This window comes from Cenococcum geophilum, assembly GCF_001692895.1.
Source record: "Cenococcum geophilum 1.58 unplaced genomic scaffold K441scaffold_20, whole genome shotgun sequence".
In the NCBI taxonomy this organism is placed as follows: domain Eukaryota; kingdom Fungi; phylum Ascomycota; class Dothideomycetes; order Gloniales; family Gloniaceae; genus Cenococcum; species Cenococcum geophilum.
This window is the reverse complement of record NW_027137578.1, coordinates 1573095-1593628: the sequence shown is the minus strand read 5'-3', so window position 1 is coordinate 1593628 and position 20534 is coordinate 1573095. Positions and strand designations below refer to the sequence as shown.

At 29.9% G+C, this 20534-nt stretch overlaps 1 protein-coding gene across 1 annotated transcript; it reads left to right on the top strand.

The window, feature by feature from the left end:
• Positions 1-424: 424 nt before the first annotated feature.
• On the top strand, positions 425-676 carry K441DRAFT_559786 (uncharacterized protein; the record flags this gene model as incomplete). The annotated part of the gene is made up of 2 exons (XM_067643470.1): positions 425-532; positions 566-676. Coding segments are annotated over 2 exons (219 nt in total), but the record flags the coding sequence as incomplete, so codon positions are not given.
• Positions 677-20534: the final 19858 nt, after the last annotated feature.

Sequence of the window (20534 nt, the reverse complement as noted above, 5' to 3'; positions counted from 1 at the left end):
TAAAGAAGTCACCCTTAACTATAGCCCCCTTCGCTAGTAATCTACTGCCGAATTATAGGCCATAAAGTAATACCTTATTGGTAATCTAAATAAGGGCTTTATTAAGCCTAGTTAGGCCCTATTTAACTTTCCTATTCTTTTTACTAAAAAGCTAAATAAAGGACTTTGTTTCTGTATTAACTACTATAAGCTTAATAATATAACCCTTAAAGACCGTTACCTACTGCCTTTACTTAATAAGATTTTGGCCTAAATAAGTAGAGCTAAAATCTTTATAAAGCTTAATATCTATTAGGCTTTTTACCAAACTAGGATAGACCCTAGATTGGAAGACCTTATTATATTTTAGACCTGTTACGGAACGTATAAATATAAAGTACTACCTTATAGACTGACTAACAGACTGGCTATATATTAATAATATATAAATTATATACTATTTAACTACCTTAACGACTTCTATATAACCTACCTAGATAATATTAAAATCTATTTAAAAAATAGATTAGAATATAAGGAGCATGTCTATAAAGTCCTATAATAGATTTAGGAGGCTAGTCTCTAGGCCAATATTAAAAAGTTAGAATTTAGTATTAAACGTATAAAGTACTTAGGGTTTATTATTAGTATAGACGGAATTAAAGTAGGCCTAAAAAGGACAGCCGTAATTAACTAATAGAAACCCCTATAGACCGTAAAGGGGCATAGTTATTTTTAAGTTTTTATAACTTCTACTAACGCTTTATAAAGAACTATAGTAGGATTGCTTAACCTCTTAACTACCTTACTAGAAAGGACTAGCCCTTCTATAAGTAGGCCTTTAATAAGCTTAAAAAGCGGCTAGTCTCTACTCCTTTACTTGCCTATTTTTTTATACCTAAAACGGCCCCAAATGCTAGAAACTAATACGTTAGATAGTATAATAGCTAGTATTTACTCTTAGAAGTAGCTAGACGGAGAATAGTACCCTATTACCTACTATTTAAAGACTATAATAGATGCTAAGTTATACTACCTAATCTATAATAAAGAGATGCTAGCTATTATTTCTAGCTTTTAATACTAGTAAATATAGCTAGAAGGAGCCCCTAAGCCTATTTACGTAGTTTTAGATTATAAGGCCCTAGAATATTTTATAATAATAAAGGCCCTTATAGCCTAGCAAGCCATTAGGCGGAGGTCCTATCTTAGTTTAACTTCCTAGTTATATATAGGCTAGGCGCTATTAACTATGCGGACGCTTTTATAAGGCGTAAGTAGGACCTAAGTAACTAGGCAGCTATAAAGATCTCATTACGGACTTAGGTATTACTACGACTAAAATACTTTAACCGTTAAATATAGGCAGAACTAAATGCGGACCCTTTAAGCGCCGAGATATATTCTGTTAATTCTATAGAACTTAATATTATTACTAAACTGCTATAGGTAAACCGTACGGCCCCTTCTTTATGGGGGTATTACGAAAAGGCAAAGGATAATACTAGCCTATAGTCCCTTAAAACTGGACTACTTAAGTACTAGAAACGTGTAAGGGCGTAGAGAGACTTTAGGGAAGATTTAAAGGAACGATATAAATTCTATCTAAATTTAAGGGTATATAGCTCTTGCTAAGAATAAGGCCTTATATAAAGAAGAGAAAGGAATAATAAGAGAGTTATATATTAAATAGTTAGGGGTCTTAGTAGTTAATGCGTAAGTATATACGTACATAGTCTTTAACTAACTTTAGTAGAATTTAATTAATTTAGCAGAACTTGGCAGAAGTTAATTAAGCTAGTAAAATTTAGCAGAATTTAGTTAAAGCGTTAGAATTTATCTATTAAGTATTTCACCAAGATATTCCTACTATAACTAGGCTAGTCCCGTTATAGTACCCCCCTTTTAACTAAAGGTTTAAAACAATTTAATTTAGTTAAAACTTTATAACTTATTACGTTTTTATATATTTATATTAGGTGGTAGTATAGAGTTCTACCAGTTCTAATTGTAAATGGACTAATTAGGATTTTCCATGCCCGGTATAGAAAATCGCTATTAGCTTAGTTAGGGCAGTAAGCAGAACTAATATCTTTATAGTAGGTCTTAGTAAGGCAAATCTAACTAATTAAATAACTTTAACTGGCGGTTAAAGTTCCTTAATATCTTGCGTATTATATAACCATATTATAAACATTATAATATATTTTAAGTTCTTTATAATTTTAAGCTTCCTACTATCGTTTTTCGTGTATTTATATTAGGTGGCAGTTATTTACCTTTATATTATATCCATCTAGCTAAAGTAAGCCGCGAAGGATAGTCCTTATAGAATTCTTTTACTAGGGAAGGTATAATAAAGCCTTATAGGAAATACTACGGTGGACTTGTTAATGGGCTAGGTATATAGGTATAGAATAGTCAATAACGTAAATATAACTGGTGGAGTGGTTACCTAACAAATTAACTCCAATTATATTCTAAGATTTACTGTAAAGAAGAGAAACTATCTATAGAGGCCATACGTCCTTAAATATATAACTCCTCCCTATAGTAAAGGGTTTAGTATATTAGTACGTTAGTACGTTAGTACGTTACATTCCCACATTCCTACGTTCCTATATTCCGAACTTATAATATAACTAGTTATATAACTTGGCTACCCCTTATCTTATAGCTTAATTAGTTCTAGCGCCTTTTATACTATCTTAACTAACCCATTTATATCTATTCTTAGTAGTTATACTACTGCCAATATAAGGTCCGTAATACCATCCCCCTCCTCTTTATCTTCGTCCTTAAAGATATCTCCTATCTCTAAGTCGTCTATTAAAGGTATAGCATTCCCATTTTTAATTTAATAACCTTTATTATTCCTAATGCCTTCTATTAGATCTTTGGTGTCTAATCGTCGTAACCAGCTAGTAATGTTCATTCTATTACTTAGTAAAGTTATATTATCCTATTCCCGTTATACTAAGAAGAAGTTAATATATATTACAATTACGTCTCCATCTAGTCGCTAACCTTCTTTCTATACTAAATATACGTATTACAGACGCTTTAAGTACGATGTTATAACTACTTGGAAAAGAGACGGAAGAAGCTAGTTGGTTAATACAAGCACGGTCTAGGATGGAGCCGATAGAGCTATGTGACGAGGAATGGTAACCAAGGTCACGTGACGTGATCTATATAATCTGTAGAATTTATATAATCCATAACAAAGTAGATAGAGTATACGTACATTACGTATAAGAAGGATTTCATAGGAGTACGGTTATATATTTAAGGACCCTTAGTCCCTACCTAGATAGTTCCTTCTTTATAGTAATTCTTAGAATATAATTGGAGTTAATCTATTGGGCAACTACTTTACCAGTTATTATTCGTTGTTAACTTTTATACTTACATTTCCTATATACCTAGCCTAATAATAAGCCTATTGTAGTTCTTGCTATAAGGTTCCGTTATATAATTACTACCTAATTATAGTATTAAATATAGAAAGTTAAATAATATGCCACTAAAAGCACCAGCTATAACGCCATTAACGGCGGCAACTACTTCGAGGTTAGGTAACGATACTAGTATAGTAGATACTAACTTATAGCAACCTATAACGGTTGGATAATTATAAAAGGTAATTAACTAGTTAATAGCTAATAATGCAGCGTTAGAAGAAAGGGTTAATAGGATAGGAGTAGTAAAGATTAAGTTACTATTAATTAAGAGGTACTTAGGAGAAAGATTAAAGCTTAAGGGGTTTCTTACCTAAATGTACTTTAAAATTACGTAAGAAGGGGCAAAGCTACTAACACCTATAGATTAAATAGCGTATGCAGGACTATTCCTAACAGGAAGAGCACTTAAATAGTTTAAGTTTTACCTTACGGAGATATAAATAAACGGCATAATAACCACTAATTAAGACGTACGGTTTATATTCTTAAGCTAGGAAGGGTTTACGGAATAACTTACGCAGATATTTAGAGACCTAGAATTAACAACTACGGCAGAAAGGAAACTCTAAGACATTACGTAATAAACCTTAGTAATTAAGTATATAACGTAGTTTTAAACGCTAGCAATATAAGTAGAGTGAAATAATAGGGCGCTTATGGTATAGTATAAACAGGGACTTAAGGCTAAAGTCTAGGACGTAATTATTCTAATAGAAGATGCGGATACCCTAAGGGAACTAATAGATTAAGTAATTAAGATTAATAATAGGATCTACTAAAGGGAATAGGCTAAGAGAGGCTAGGATAGAGTTCTATAGTTATATAAGGCGTAGAGTACGCAATAACTAAAGCTAAGTTAAAAACTATGGTATAGCGCAGAGTTAATAGACCTAAGTGGTACCAAAGAATTTAGGAAATGGAATAAGAAATTATAGAAACCTAGAGGATAAGGATTAAGTAATTAAAGGTCTAAAAAGCAGAGACTAAATTAGGGATCTTAGTAATAGAAGATATTTAGGCGGACTCTATAATAAGAAAAATGGTTTAAAGAAGGAGCTTATATAAATTATGGAAAATAAGGTTATTATATTAGAGACTATAGAAGTAGTTAGAGTTACTATATAGTAAAGGGTATAAGACTAGCAGACGATATATATATATAAAGGGATGATAATATGCTGCAAGGAACAAAAGAATATTTAATTAAAAGTTTTATATTTTATTATAATAACGTATACTAAATTTATAAGGACGCTAAGTACGGCGTAAGCTATTAGCTATAGGAGCTATATTTAGCGGAATGTAAAGGAACTAATAAACCAGTTTATAGATCGGACATTAAGGACGATAAATTTAATATAGGCGAAATATTTTATAACAATAAGGTAATAAAGGCCGTTTACTAGGAATAAGTAGACCTTAGAGATGTTATATAAGAGGCAGAGGATGATTCTATTATAGAATAGGGAATATTAGTAGGGATCGAAACCCTACTAGACACAATATCTATTGCTTTATAAGACGCAAGAGAAGTAGGATAGTAAACTACTTCGGCACTTAATAAAGGTAAAAGGCCAAAGGCTTAAGATTCTTAAGAAGAGATAAAAGATGACTAAGATTCTTAAGAAGAGATAAGGTATATCTAAGGACCTATAATAGACAGAAACCGATAGAGTAGGGTAGCGGCTTAGTTTAAAGATATACAAATAAGCTTGGGATAGAGTTTCCTATAGGTATAAGATTCTTAAGATAAGATAAGTAAGATTTAAGACTCTTAAGATGAGATAAGAATACCTAAGCCTAGTTAGACTAAGGTAGGAGTAAAGCTTAAGTTAGAAGTAAGCTTAGGATTAAAGAATCTAAGGGACTAAGAATTTGGAGTATAAATAGGGACACCTATAAGTAAGAGGTAAGGAGCTTTGTTATAGATTAGAGAATCTATAGTCTAAATAGCAATTAGACTAGGAGACAAGTATATAGACCTAGAGGACTTACTAGGGGAATACAGTGTTCGGCCTAAAGATTAAAGAATTAATACTAAGATTAAGAAGTAAGAAGACTTTAAGGATTTAAGCAAAAGACGCAAACCAAAAGAAACTATAGAAGAATTTAGGTAAAGAATTATTATATAGTAAGAATAGAAACTAGATAAGAGATTTAGTATATTAGGACGTATAAGGAATAGAGCGCTAGTACGAAGAATTACTAATAGGCCTAGGGTAGGTATACTAAGAGCTAAGTGGCTTATTGAACTAAAAGATAAAGAGGATCTAGGGATCCCTACTAGGTTTAAAGAATAATATATAAAGGGCTGTTATAATATAGTAATAAGAAGATACTTCCTTATGGATAAGCTGTATATACTCTAGCAGCTATATTAAAAGTGGCACAGGTAAAGGTATAACGACGAGTAGAAAGATTTCTATATGTGGTTAGATAAGAAAGTTATCCAAAACTACCTGATTACGGAAAAGGCTATAAGTTATATTAAAGGGGCCTTAATTATAATATTAAAGGATCTAGAGGAGTAATTAGAGGACTAGAGAAGTAAGAGGTAAATTATAGTACTTGTAAACGAAGTTGTAACGCTTAGATTAATATAAGAAAGGTTTAAACTTAAGGATAAAAACGAGCTAAAAGTTAACCTAAGACATTAAGTATATTATATATTGGTATGGATTATATATATAGATAATACGTGTAATATATATAGAGCACTAAAGGATAAGAACTGAAAGTACCTAGTGAGGATATATTAGTTATTAGACGAGGTAAAATATAGGAATGCTAAGTATATATATAGTTGGCACCTAGTAGAAGTATAAAGCTAAGGGGACTTAACACTTTAGCCAGGAAGATTCCTTATGGAAGAATGCCTAGACGGACAATAATAGTGGGAATGCCTAGAAAATACGTATTTATAGTATATTAAGGATAAAAAACGAACTAAGTATTAGCTAAAGAGGGACTAAGTATAAATAGGATTAAGTAGCTAATAGTTAGGAAAAGTAGAGGCCCATAGGATTAGAGGGAGCCAGTGGTAGAGCCTTAGACCCTTAAAGGAATTTAAGGATAATACCTAAATTTATAAGTTAAATAGTAAGATTAATAGTTTAAAGCGCTAATAAATAGTAGAGTAACGCGAAACTATATCTTACTAGCAGTAGTTAAAAGAATAGGATTACCGCATAGATAGAAGGAGCAATCTTACCTATTAGTTACAATTTTAGGAGATCCAATAGCCTATAGAGGAGGGATTATTAATCTTAAAATAGGACCTATTTAGTTAACCATTAAAGGAAGATAAATTAAGATGTCTTTTAATATCCTACTATTAGGAAGGGATAAGGCAATATTAGGTATACCTTGGTTACAGGAATACAATCTAAGGATTGATTAGATTATAGGTTAGGTCGATATTAGGGATACTTAACGCCGCAAGATGCGATAATAAGCTAAAATGGTATAGTACTAAGTAGGAGCGACCTATAAAGAAACAGAGAAAGGATTAAGTTATATACTAAAGAGATACTATAAGTATAGTAAGAAACTATAGTTACTAGAGAGTAAAAAGCTGTTAGATTATATAGTATAGGACTATAAAATAGAATTAGAACTAGGAATAAGTCTAAAGTTTTTTTTAATCTATAAGCTTACTAAAGAAGAAGGTAGAGCATTAAAAGAGTTTATCTAGGAAAACCTATGAAAGGGATATATTAGACCATCGCAGTTATCAGCGGGTTATCCAGTACTATTCGTACTAAAGAAAAATGGTAAACTAAGGCTATATATTAATTATAGGCAGTTAAACAGTATTACTAGAAAGGATAGGTATCCTTTACCCTTAATTAGCGAAATCTAAGACAGGATAAGTAATGTATAAATCTTTACAAAAATAGATCTAAGATAGGCGTATTATTAGATTAGAATTAAGGAAGGCGATAAATAGAAGGCAGCCTTTAGGTTAAAGGAAGAACTATATAAACTATTAGTTATATAATTTGGGCTTATAAACGCACTAGTAACATTCTAGAAGCGTATTAATAATATATTAGGAGAATACTTAGATGAATTTATTATAGTATATTTTAATAATATTATTATCTACTTAATAACTAAGGAAGAATATAGAGAATACGTTAAATGGGTCTTAAAGAGACTATAAGAAGAACAGATACTAGTAGTAATTAAGAAATGCGAGTTCTTTACTAGGAAGACTAATTTTGTTAAATTTATTATTAAACTAGGCTAACTTAGTATAGATCTAAAGAAGATTAAGGCTTTAGTGAATTAGTAAGAACTAGAGAATGTTACGCAGTTAAGATTATTCCTAGGGTTTTATAATTACTGCAGAAGGTTTATAGCATAATAGTTAAAGGATATTAAACTATTTACGCGGTTAATAAAGAAAGGAGAACTATAGGTATAGGGAAAGGAATAGTAAGAGCTATTTAAGAAAGTAGAGAAGTTATTTACCTAGGAGCTAGTTCTTAAGATCTATTAACTAGGACTAGAGACGGTTATAAAAACGGATGTATTAGACTATATACTAGAGGTATACTTTATATAGAAATATTAGGATAGATAGCACCCAGTAATATACTATAGTCGGAAGATAATACTACTAGAGTTAAACTATAATATCTATAATAAGGAGTTATTAGGTATAGTTATAGTATTAAAGGAATAGAGAGCATTCTTATAAGGCATAAAGAAACTATTTATAGTTAGGATAGATTATAAAAACCTAACGGGATTCCTAATAATAAAGGAACGTAACTAAAGATAGGTTAGATAGGCAGAAATGCTTATAGAATACTATTTTAAGATTTAATATACTAAGGGTATAGATAACACGCAAGCAGACGCTCTAAGTTAAAAGGCTAAACTATAAAGCGACGAAAAGCTATTAGGGGCTTTACTACGAAAAGATATAGACGGATTGATTAGGTATAATTATCTAAAAATTATAGTAACTTAAGAGGAGCTGGAAAGAGTCTATAAGATATTAGGAAGCTTTTAGGTATAAAGAATTCTAAAAGCATAGCTAGAAGATCTATAGATAGAAATATATAAAAATTAAGAAGTAAAGTATATCCTAAAGAGTATAGTAGAATAATTTATAGAAGAATTTTATAGGGGATTAACTTAAGGATATAATGGAGCTATAGGCTTAGTATTAAGACTCTAGGAGGAGTATATTATTAATAAAATCTAGAATATTATAAGAAAAGTTATAAAGGAGTATTTAGATTGCTAAAGAAATAAACTAATAAGGTATAAGCTATATAGAGGGCTACAACCTATTAAAATACTAGAAAGACTATAGGAGGTTATATTATAGGACTTTATTATTAAGTTACTAAAATTAAGAGATCCTATTACTAAATAAGATTATAACGCGATCTTAGTAATAGTAGATAAGTTTATAAAGTAGGGATACTTTATAGCATATATAGAAGAAATCTTAGCGGAAGATATCGCTAGAATCTATATTAAAGAAGTGTTTATAAGATATAGAGCACTAAATAAGATTATATTAGATAGGGATTTAAGATTTATAGCAGTATTTTAGGAGGTATTCTTAGTGGAATAAGGAGTTAGAGCAGCAACTTCCACTATATATTATCCGCAGATAAATAGTTAAACAGAAAGATTAAATTAGACGCTAGAACAGTATCTAAGATATTATATTAATCACGTATAGAATAATTAGGTATCGCTATTACTAGTTATATAGTTTATATATAATGCAATACTATAGAAAGGAATAAGTATATTACTATTTAAGGCAAATTATAGATATAAGCTAAGAACATTATTATTACTATAGTAAGTAAAGAAAATAAGTAGTATAGCTAAAGGAAGAATAAAGACGTTAATAAATCTTTATATAGACCTTATAGAATTAATAAAGAAAGTATAAGAGAGAATAAAAAGGTACTATAACGCTAAGAGATCTAAGGGACCAGATCTTAAGGAGGGAGATAAAGTATAGCTACTATACAAAAATTTTAAGAGTTAATGGCTAAGTAAGAAGTTAGACTATATTAGACTAGGACCTTTTAAAATTATTTAAAGGATTTCACTAGTTATATTTAAGTTAAACCTACCAGCTAAAATAAAGATTTACCCTATATAGTATATTACAATACTAGAGCTAGTATATAGAAATATTAAGCTACTAATTTATAAAGCAGATACGTATAGAGGGTAAAAAAGAGATAAATAGTAAGTTTTAAAGATTGTTAGTTATAAGGATATTAATAATAAAATATAGTACAAAGTTAAGTAGATAGGCTATACTAAGACTACTTAGAAACTACTAGAGAATTTAAAGAACGCTATAGAAAAGGTATAAGAGTATTAGAAGAGATTAGGTTAGGCAGTATTAATAAAGAAGGATTACTAAAGAATAAGTTACCTAAGGGGGATCTAAGAAGAGTAGTTGCTAAACTACTTAGATCTATTTCCTTCTTAGTTAGAAGAGAATCTGTTCTTTTATTACTAAGTTCCTATAGACCCTATTTTATAAGTTTCTACTCCTTAAAACGGACCTTCTTACGCACTTTTTTAAGACGGATTAACTAAGTGGACGCCGTAAGATAAGACTTAAGAGCCCGTTGCTAAGTATTAGCAGCCTCTTATTTAGTATTACAAGATTGGCGTAACTCCGCTAGAGTAATAGATAGTTTATTATCTAGCTATATAGTAGTAGATTAAATATAAGACCCTAAGATAAATTAATTAGGGAACTAGACGACTATTAAGAGTAATAAGTTATGTATATTTAGCATTAGAGATAAAGCGAACGTTATAGGATAAATAAATATTCGCTTTAGTGCACTCTAAATAAAAGAATGGTTATTATAAAGATAGACTCGCTAACGTAATATAGACTAGCCCCTCTTTTAAGTAACAAGAATATAGAGATAGTATAATCTTACTAAGGGATAATATCGCAGCAATAGTGCGAATACGATGAGCGGTTAAAGAAGAAGAAAATGCTTTAGGTATAATAAGTAATAATATTAACTAAATTAATTAGACGGATATTATACCTCTAGTAAACAACTTAGAGATATTTGGAATTTTTAAGGACAAAGATAAAGAGAAGGGAGATGGTATTACGGACGCTTTAAGTACGATATTATAACTACTTAGAAAAGAGATAGAAGAAGCTAGTTGGTTAATATAAGCACGGTTTAAAATAGAGCTAATAGAGCTATATAACGAGGAATAGTAACTAAGGTTACGTAACGTAATCTATATAATCTATAGGATCTATATAATCTATAATAGAGTAGATAGAGTATACGTATATTATATATAAAAAGGATTTTATAGGAGTATAGTTGTGTATTTAAGGACCCTTAATCCCTACCTAGATAGTTCCTTCTTTATAGTAATTCTCAGAATATAATTAGAGTTAATCTGTTAGGCAACCACTCTACCAGTTATTATTTATTGTTGACTTCTATACTTGCATTTCCTACACACCTAGCCTAATAACAAGCCTATTGTAGTTCTTGCTATAAGGTTCCGTTATAATACGTAAGCAAATATGCAATTATCCTATAATATTTAATCCGTCTTTAATACTAAGTATACACGTCTTATTATTCTTTATAATTATCTAGTTCCTTATCTAATTTACTCTAGGGTCGCGCGTATTAGTAGTGGCTAAAAAACTAAAGAGTAAGCTGGCTAAGGCCCTTACTAAGGTTTAGTGTTATTCTAATAAGGCGTCTTAGGCTCTAAAAGCTTAACTAGATGCTTATATTCGCCTAAGCCATCTAATAAAAGTACGTAAAAAGGTGCGCTTAAAAGAGCTTTATTTAGTAGAGTAAGGTCTATTTAAACTTAAGGCTAAGGAGGCTAAAAAGGATTCCGTTTAAGAAGAGGCGGAAATAACTAATACGCTAGTAGTAAATCCCTTAGATAACCCAGCGCGTCTATTACCTTTAGCTAATTCTTTTATCTTTAGCTCCTTTTTAATATTGCCTAACCCGTTTTCTTTTAATACTCCTATGCCTTTCCTATAGCATTCTTTAAATTTTATAATAGTTCCTAGGTAGTTTTATTATAGCCTATCTACTTAACCTTATACTATATTTTATTATTAATGTCCTTATAACTAATAATCTTTAAAACTTACTATTTATCTTCTTTTTGTCCTCTATATATATCTACTTTATAGATTAGTAGCTTAATATTTCCGTATATTAGCTCTAGTATTATAATATACTATATAGGGTAGATTTTTATCTTAGCTAGTAGGTCTAACTTAAATATAACTAGTAAAATTCTCTATATAATTTTAAAAGGTCCTAGTCTAATATAGTTTAACTTCTTACTTAGTCGTCGACTCTTGAAAATTTTATATAGTAGCTATACTTTATCCCCCTTCTTAAGATTTAGTCCCTGAAAGCTCTTAGCGTTATAGTACCGTTTTATTCTTTCTTATACCTTTTTTATTAATTCCATAAGGTCTATATAAAGATTTATTAGTATCTTTATCCTTTATTTAGCTATACTACTTATTTTCTTTACTTACCGTAGTAATAACGATATTCTTGGCTTATATCTATAATTTGCCTTAAATAGTAATATGCCTATTCCTTCCTGTAGTGTTATATTATATATAAACTATATAACTAGTAATAATAATACCTAATTATTCTATGTATAATTAATATAATGTCTTAAATACTATTCTAGTGTTTAATTTAATCTTTCCGTCTAACCGTCTGTCTGCGGATAATATGCAGTAGAAGTTATTGCTCTAACTCCTTATTCTACTAAGAATACCTCCTAAAATGCTGCTATAAATCTTAGATCTCTATTTAATATAATCTTACTTAGTACTCTATATCTTATAAATACTTCTTTAATATAGATTCTAGCAATATCTTTTAATGAGATTTCTTCTGTATATGCTATAAAGTAGCCCTATTTAGTTAACTTATCTACTATTACTAAGATTACATTATACTCTTATCCGGTAATAGGATCTTTTAACTTTAGTAACTTAATAATAAAGTCCTATAATATAACCTCCTATAGTCTCTCTAGTATTTTAATAGGTTATAGCTCTCTATATAGCTTATACCTTATTAGTTTATTCCTTTAGCAATCTAGATACTCTTTTATTACTTTTCTTACAATATTTTAAATTCTATTAATAATATATTCTTCCTAAAGTCTTAACACTAAGCCCGTTGCTCTATTATGTCCTTAAGTTATTTCCCTATAGAAATCTTCTATAAAATGCTCTACTATACTTTTTAGGATGTACTTTACTTCTTAGTTTTTATATATATCCATTTATAGATCTTTTAGTTATGCTTTTAGAATTCTTTATACCTAAAAGCTTTCTAGTATCTTATAAACTTTTTCTAGTTTATTATCCTTTTAAGTTGCTACTAGTTTAGGGTAATTATATTTAATTAATCTATTCTTATCTCTGCGTAGTATTACTCCTAATAGCTTCTTATTATTTTATAGTTTAGCTTTTCTATTAAGTGTATCTATTCTTATATTCTTAGTTCCCTTAATATACTAAATTTTAAAATAGTATTCTATAAGTATTTCTACCTATTTAACCTATCTATAATTAAGTTCTTTTATTATTAGGAACCCTATTAGGTTCTTATAATCTATTTTAACTATAAATAGTTTCTTTACACCTTATAAGAATACTCTCTATTTTTTAAGTGCTGTAACTATACCTAATAACTCCTTATTATAGACGTTATAGTTTAACTCTAGTAGTATTATCTTCCGACTATAGTATGTTACTAGGTGCTATACGTCCTTATAATTTTATAGTAAATATACTTTTAGTATAAAGTCTAATACGTTTATTTCTATAACCGTATCTAGTCCTAGTTAATAAATTTTAAGGATTGGCTCCTAGGTAAATAACTCTTTAAGCTCTTTAAATAACTTCCTTTATTTATTTCCCTATGTCTATAATTCCTCTTTCTTTATAAGCCTGGTAAATGGTTTAATATTCTTTAACTATTATACTATAAACTTTCTGTAGTAGTTGCAAACCCCTAAAAATAACCTTAACTGTGTTATATTCTCTAGTTCTTACCAACTTACTATAGCTTTAATTTTCTTTAGGTCTATATTAATATAACCTAGTTTAATAATAAATCTAATAAAATTAGTCTTCCTTATAAAGAACTTATATTTCTTAATTGCTACTAGTATCTATTCTTTCTATAGTCTCTTTAAAACCCATATAACGTGTTCTCTATATTCTTTCTTAGTTACTAAGTAGATAATAATATTATTAAGGTATGCCATAATAAACTTATTAAGGTATTCTCCTAACACACTATTAATTCTCTTTTAAAATATTACTAGTGCATTTATTAACCTAAATTGCATTACTTATAGTTTATATAGTCCTTTTCTTAGCCTAAAGGCTGCCTCTTATTTATCGCCTTCCTTAATTCTAATCTAATAGTACGCCCATCTTAGATTTATTTTTATAAAGATTTGCGTATTACCTATCTAATCCTAGATTTCGCTAATTAAGGGTAAAGAATACCTATCCTTTTAAGTAATATTATTTAACTATCTATAGTTAATACATAGCCTAAGTTTCCTATTCTTCTTTAGTATGAACAATACTGGATATTCTACTAATAACTATAATTGTCTAATGTATCCCTTTTATAAGTTCTCCTAGAAAAACTCTTTAAGTGCTCTTAACTCCTCTTAAGTTAGCTTATAGGTTAAAAAGAACCTTAAACTTATTTCTAGTTCTAACTCTATCTTATAGTCCTATGCTACATAATCTGCTAGCTTTTTACTTTTTAGGCTCTATAGTTTCTTACTATACTTATAGTATCTTTTTAGTACGTAACTTAAGCCTCACTTAGTCTCATATATCGCTCCGACTTAGTACTATACTAGCTTAGTTTACTATTATATTTTGCGTTATTAAGTATCTCTAATATTAACCTGGCCTATAATCTAATTAATCTTTAGATTATATTCCTATAACTAAGGCATCCCTAGTACTGCCTTATCCTATCCCAATAGTAGGATATTAAAGGACATCTCGATTCGTCTTCCTTCTATAGTTATCTAAATAGGTCCTATTTTAAGGTTAATAATCCCTCCTCTATAGGCTATTAGATCTCCTAAAATTATAACTAATAGGTAAAGTTGCTCCTTCTGTCTATAAGGTAGTCCTATTCTCTTAATCACTGCTAGTAAAATATGGTTTCGCGTTACTCTGCTATCTATTAGTGCTTTAAACTGTTAATCTTGCTCTTTAACTTATAAATTTAAATATCGTTCTTAAATTCCTTTAAGGGTCTAAGGCTCTACTACTAGCTCCCTTTAGTCCCGTAGGCCTCTACTTTTCCTAACTATTAGCTGCTTAATTCTAGTTATATTTAGTCCTCCTTTAGCTAATACTTAGTTTGCATTTTATCCTTAATATACTATAGATATATATTCTCTAGGCATTCCTACCACTATTATCCGTCTAAGTATTCTTCTATAAGGAATTATTTTCGTTAAAGTATTAAGTTGCCTAACTCCTATACTTCTGTTAGATGCCATCTATATATATACTTAGCATTTCTATATTATTGCTTCTCTAGCGCTTAATATATCCTTACTAGGTACTTTTAGTGCTTATCTTTAGGTGCTTTATATATATTGCACGTATTATCTATATATATAATCTATAATAGTATATAGTATGCCTAGTGCTTTAGGTTAACTCTTAGCTTATCTTTATTCTTAAGTTTAAACCTTTATCGTGTTAATCTAAATATTATAACTTTATTCGCGAGTACTAAGATTTACCTCTTACTTCTTTAGTCCTCTAATTATTCCTTTAGATCCTTTAATATTATAATTAAGGCTCCTTTAATGTAACTTATAGCCTTTTCTATAATAGGGTGGTCCTAGATAACTTTCTTATCTAACTATATATAGAAATCTTCCCACTTATTATTATACCTTTATCTATACTACTTTTAGTATAGCTACTAAAGTATATATAGCTTATCCGTAAGAAAGTATCTTCTTATTACTGCGTTATAATAGCCCTTTATATATCGTTCTTTAAACCTAATAGGGATCCCTAAATCCTCCTTACCTTCTAGTTTAGTAAGCTACTTAGCTCTTAGTATGCCTGCCCTAGGCCTATTAATAATTCTTTATATAGGTACTCTTTCCCTTATATAACCTAGTGTGCTAAATCTCTTATCTAGTTTCTATTCTTACTATATAATAATTCTTTATCTAAATTCCGTTATAGTTTCTTTTAGTTTTTACCTTATAAGTAGATCCTTAAAGTCTTCTTACTTTTTAATCTTTATGTTATGTTTTTTAATAGTCCTTATTCGTGTCTAGAAGTCTTAGTCCCGTAGGATTCTTAATTCTAAGCTTACTTCTGTCTTAAGCTTAGCTCTAGCCTTAGTCTAACTAGGCTTTTATAGCGTTCTTATCTCGTCTTAAAAGTCTTAAATCTTATTTATCTTATCTTAAAAGTCTTATGCCTTTAGGAAACTTCGTCCTAAGCTTATTTATATATTACTAAACTAAGCTATTACTCTGCTCTATTGGTTATCGTCTATTATAAGCCCTTAAGCTTATCTTATCCTATCTTAGAAATCTTAATTATCTTATATCTCGTCTTAAGAATCTTAAGCCTTTAGCCTTTTACCTTTATTGAGCACTGAAGTAGTTTACTATCCTACTTCTTTTGCGTCTTATAACGCGATAGATATCGTGTCTAGTAGGGTCTTAATCCCTACTAATATTCCCTGGTCTATAGTAGAATTATCTTTTACTTTTTTTTATAATATCTCTAAGGTCTACACGCTCCTAGTAAGCTGCCTTTATTGCCTTATTATTACTAAATGCTTCACCTACGTTAAATTTATTATCCTTAATGTCCAATCTGCGAGATAGTTTATTAGTTTCTCTAAACTTTAATAATTTTAGCTCCTATGGCTAATAGCTTACGCTATACTTAGCGTCCTTATAAATCTAGTATGCGTTATTATAATAAAACGCAAAACTTTTAATTAAATACTCTTTTGTTCCTCGCAGCATATTATTATCCCTCTATACGTATATATTGTCTACTAGCCTTATTCCTTTTACTATATAGTAACTTTAACTACTTCTATAGTCTTTAATATAATAACCCTATTTTCCGTAATTTATATAAGCTCTTTCTTTAAACTATTTTTCTTGCTATAGAGTCCGCCTAAACGTCTTCTGCTATTAAGATCCCTAGTTTAGCCTCTACTCTTTAAACCTTTAATTACTTAATCCTTATCCTCTAGGTTTCTATAGTTATTTATTTTATTTCTTATTTTTTTAGTACTACTTAGTTCTATTAGCTCTACGCTATACTATAGCTTTTAACTTTAACTTTGTCGCTGCGTACTCTGCGCCTTATATAACTATAGAACTCTATCCTAACCCTTCTTAGTCTGCTCTCTTTAGTAGATCCTATTATTAATTTTAATTACTTAATTAATTAAATCCCTAAGAGTATCCGCATCTTCTATTAGGATAATTATATCTTAGACTTTTACCTTAAGTCCTTGCTTATACTATGCTATAAGCGCTTTATCGTTCTATTTAAGTTATATTACTAATATTTAAAACTATATTATATATTTAATTACTAAAGTTCTTTATACTAGGTTTTAAAGCCTTTTTTTTACCGTAGTAGTTACCTCTAGGTCTTTAAATATTTGCGTTAATTATTCTATAAACCCGTTCTAATTTAAGAATATATACTATACCTTCTAGTTAGTGGTCGTTATGCTATACTCCTATACCTCTATAAGGTAAGGCTTAAACCACTTAAGTGCTTTTCCTATTAAGAACAGTTCTATATAAGCGACTTAATCTATAGGCGTTCCTAGTTTAACTCCTTATATGACCTTAAAGTGCATTTACGTAAGGAATCCCTTAAGCTTTAACTTCTCTCCTAAGAATCGCTTAATTAAGGGTAAGTTAACCTTTGCTGCTCCAATCCTATTAATCCTTTCTTTAAATATCCTATTGTTATCTGTTAATTAATTAACTATTTCCTATAGCTGTCTAATAGTAACTAGTTGTAAGTTAGTATTTACTATACTAGTGTTATTACCTAATCCTAAGGTAGTTGCCGCTATAGATGACGTCGTAGCTACTGCTTTTAGTGGCATATTATTTAACTTCTTTTACTATAACCTTGGTAGTGAATATATAATAAAGCCTTGTAGGAAATACTACGGTAAACTTGTTAATAGGCTAGGTATATAGGTATAGAATAGTTAACAACGTAAATATAACTAGTAGAGTGGTTACCTAACAGATTAACTCTAATTGTATTCTGAGATTTACTATAAAGAAGAGAAACTATCTATAGAGACCGTACGTCCTTAAATATATAACTCCTCCCCATAGTAAAGAGTTTAGTACGTTAGTACGTCAGTACGTCGGTATGTTACGTTCCTATATTCCCACGTTCCTACGTTTTAAACTTATAATGTAACTAGTTATGTAACTCGGCTACCTTTTATCCTATAGCTTGATCGGTTCTAGCGCCTCTTATACTATCTTAACTAACCCGTTTATATCTATTCATAGTAGTTACACTATTGCCGATATAAGGTCCGTAACAGAAGGCGTATTGGTCTTAATTTACTTATAAGGTTTCTAGGTTCATATCTTATATCCTTTTTATTTAATAAGAAGTTTAAATTATTTAGACTATATCTTCTATTATATATCGTTAATTAAGTTAATAAAGTAAGAATTAATACCGTTATTAATAATTATAGGAGATAACGGTAGTACTTCACGAGTTATAGGTTTACCCTTTAAGAGTTATAGCAAGTTTACGTAAAATATTAGATATATTTTTATCTTAGTTAGCAGTTTAAGCTTATAAGCGTACGGGCTTAGTTTTTTCTTAATTTAGTATAGGCCCGCAAACTTCCAATCTAGTTTCTTTAAGGAATCTACCTAGTTATTTTAGGTAAAGCTTATAAAAGCGCGTAGGTACTTATTTATTACTGCATTAACAATCTTAGTCTAGCTATTTATTTTAGGGTACTATATAGAACTAGGATTTAGGGTTATTTTTAGGCACTAGTTTAGGTAACGCTAGAAGTTAAAAACGAATAAAGAGCCTCTATCGGAAATAATAGTACTTAGGGCGCTGCGTAACTTATAGATAGTATAGGTAAATATTTTAATAAGCTCCTTAGTATTTAGGCTGGTAATAGAAATAAAATATTTTATTTTATTTAGGCGGTTAATAATAATAAAGATATGTTTATATATTTTGCCGTTATAAAGGCACTTAGGCAGGTTAACGACGTAGTTAATGGAGATATTGGTCTATAGGCGGACTAGTAATTCTAGTAGTTTTAGGAAACTAGGTGGTGCTAAGCGTGGGGTCTTTATATAAAAGTAAAAAGCGCAGTCTTTTATAAAGGTAGCTATGAACTATAATATACCTAGCTACTAATAGGTTTAACTAAAGGGGTTTAGGGTCTTAACGTAACCTAGGTGGCCTATAGGACCTAAACTATATATGTGGTATATAACTTTTAGTTAGAGTTTAGGTAAATTAGAGACAAATATTTGGTTTTTATAATGGATTAGGCCGTTAATAATTAAGTATTTAAATATATTATAGCGGAGCAACTTCCTAATCTACTTAGGCTAGCGGCGTACCTTACGGCCTTCCTATTCTTATAGCGTAGCTAATATATCTTTAACTAATTAATTTTCTTTATAGGTATTCTTAATAAGCTCCTTAAGGGTTTTTTAAGGCTCTAAGTTTATTACTATAATAAAGTCTTTAACGCTCTAGTCTTAAGATTCGCTTAGTAGCTCTTCTAGAATAGCGAGGTTGACTTTCTTTAGTAGTAAGATAATACGGTCTCGGTGTTATAGCCGTTTATTATTAGTATTAGCAAGCGCAGCGCCCAGAAGGCGGCTTAGGGCGTCTAGGATTATAGCTTTAGTACTAGGCCTATAGGTAATAATAAAGTTAAACTAAGAGAGGAACTTAGCCTAACGGTCTTAGCACTAGTTTAGTTATTTTATTATTATAAAGGTCTGGAGGTTTTTACAGTTCGTAATAATCTTAAATAGTTACTTAATTCCTTGTAGTTTAGGGCGCTATTTTTTTAGTACTTTTATAATTACTAGGAGCTCCTTATTATATATCTTATAGTTATATTTAGGGGTAGAGTGCTTAGCGAAGAAGAGTGCGACTAGCTTAAGTTTACTATCTTTATTAGCTTGGTAAAGCACTCCTCCTAAAGCCTAGTTTAAGGCGTCTATCTCTACTATAGTCTTCTTTATATAGTTATAGTACGCTAAAACCAGTGCTATAGTAAACGCTATTTTTAGGGGTTAGAACACCTATACTTACTTAAGGCCCTATAACTAACTAGTGCTCTTTTTTAGTAGCCTGGTTATAGGCTTGACTACCTTAAAGTAGCCTTAGATAAATTGTTAGTAGAAGTTCGCGAAGCTAAGAAATTGCTATAGTTCCTTAACTAACGTTAGGTCCTTCTATTCCTATAATACCTGCACCTTCTTAAGGTCTATAGTTATGCCGTTAGTTAAGATAATTAAGCTAAGGTATTTTTTTATAGTGTAGAACTTAAACTTATTAATATTAACCTGGAGTCTAGCATTACTAAGTCTCTAGATAATTTCGTTTATATATTTTGTATATTTAGCGCGTGTTTTAGGGAAGATAAGGATATTATTAAGATATACAGTGCAGTAGTTATTAAGGGCGTTGTGTAAGATATAGTTAATATAGTTTTAAAACGTAGCGGGCGCGTTATAGAGACTAAACAGTATAACTAATATCTTATAGAGTCTAAACCGGGTAATAAATGCTATAAGCTACTTATAGCCTTCCGCGATCTAGATCTGGTTAAATATAGTAATTATATTAAGCCTAGTAAAGTATTTAGCGCTATAGAGTGCGTTAAGTGTCTTATAAACTAGTAGCAATAGGTACTAATTCTTAATAGTAACTATATTTAGGCCTTGATAATCGTAGTAGATTTATACGCT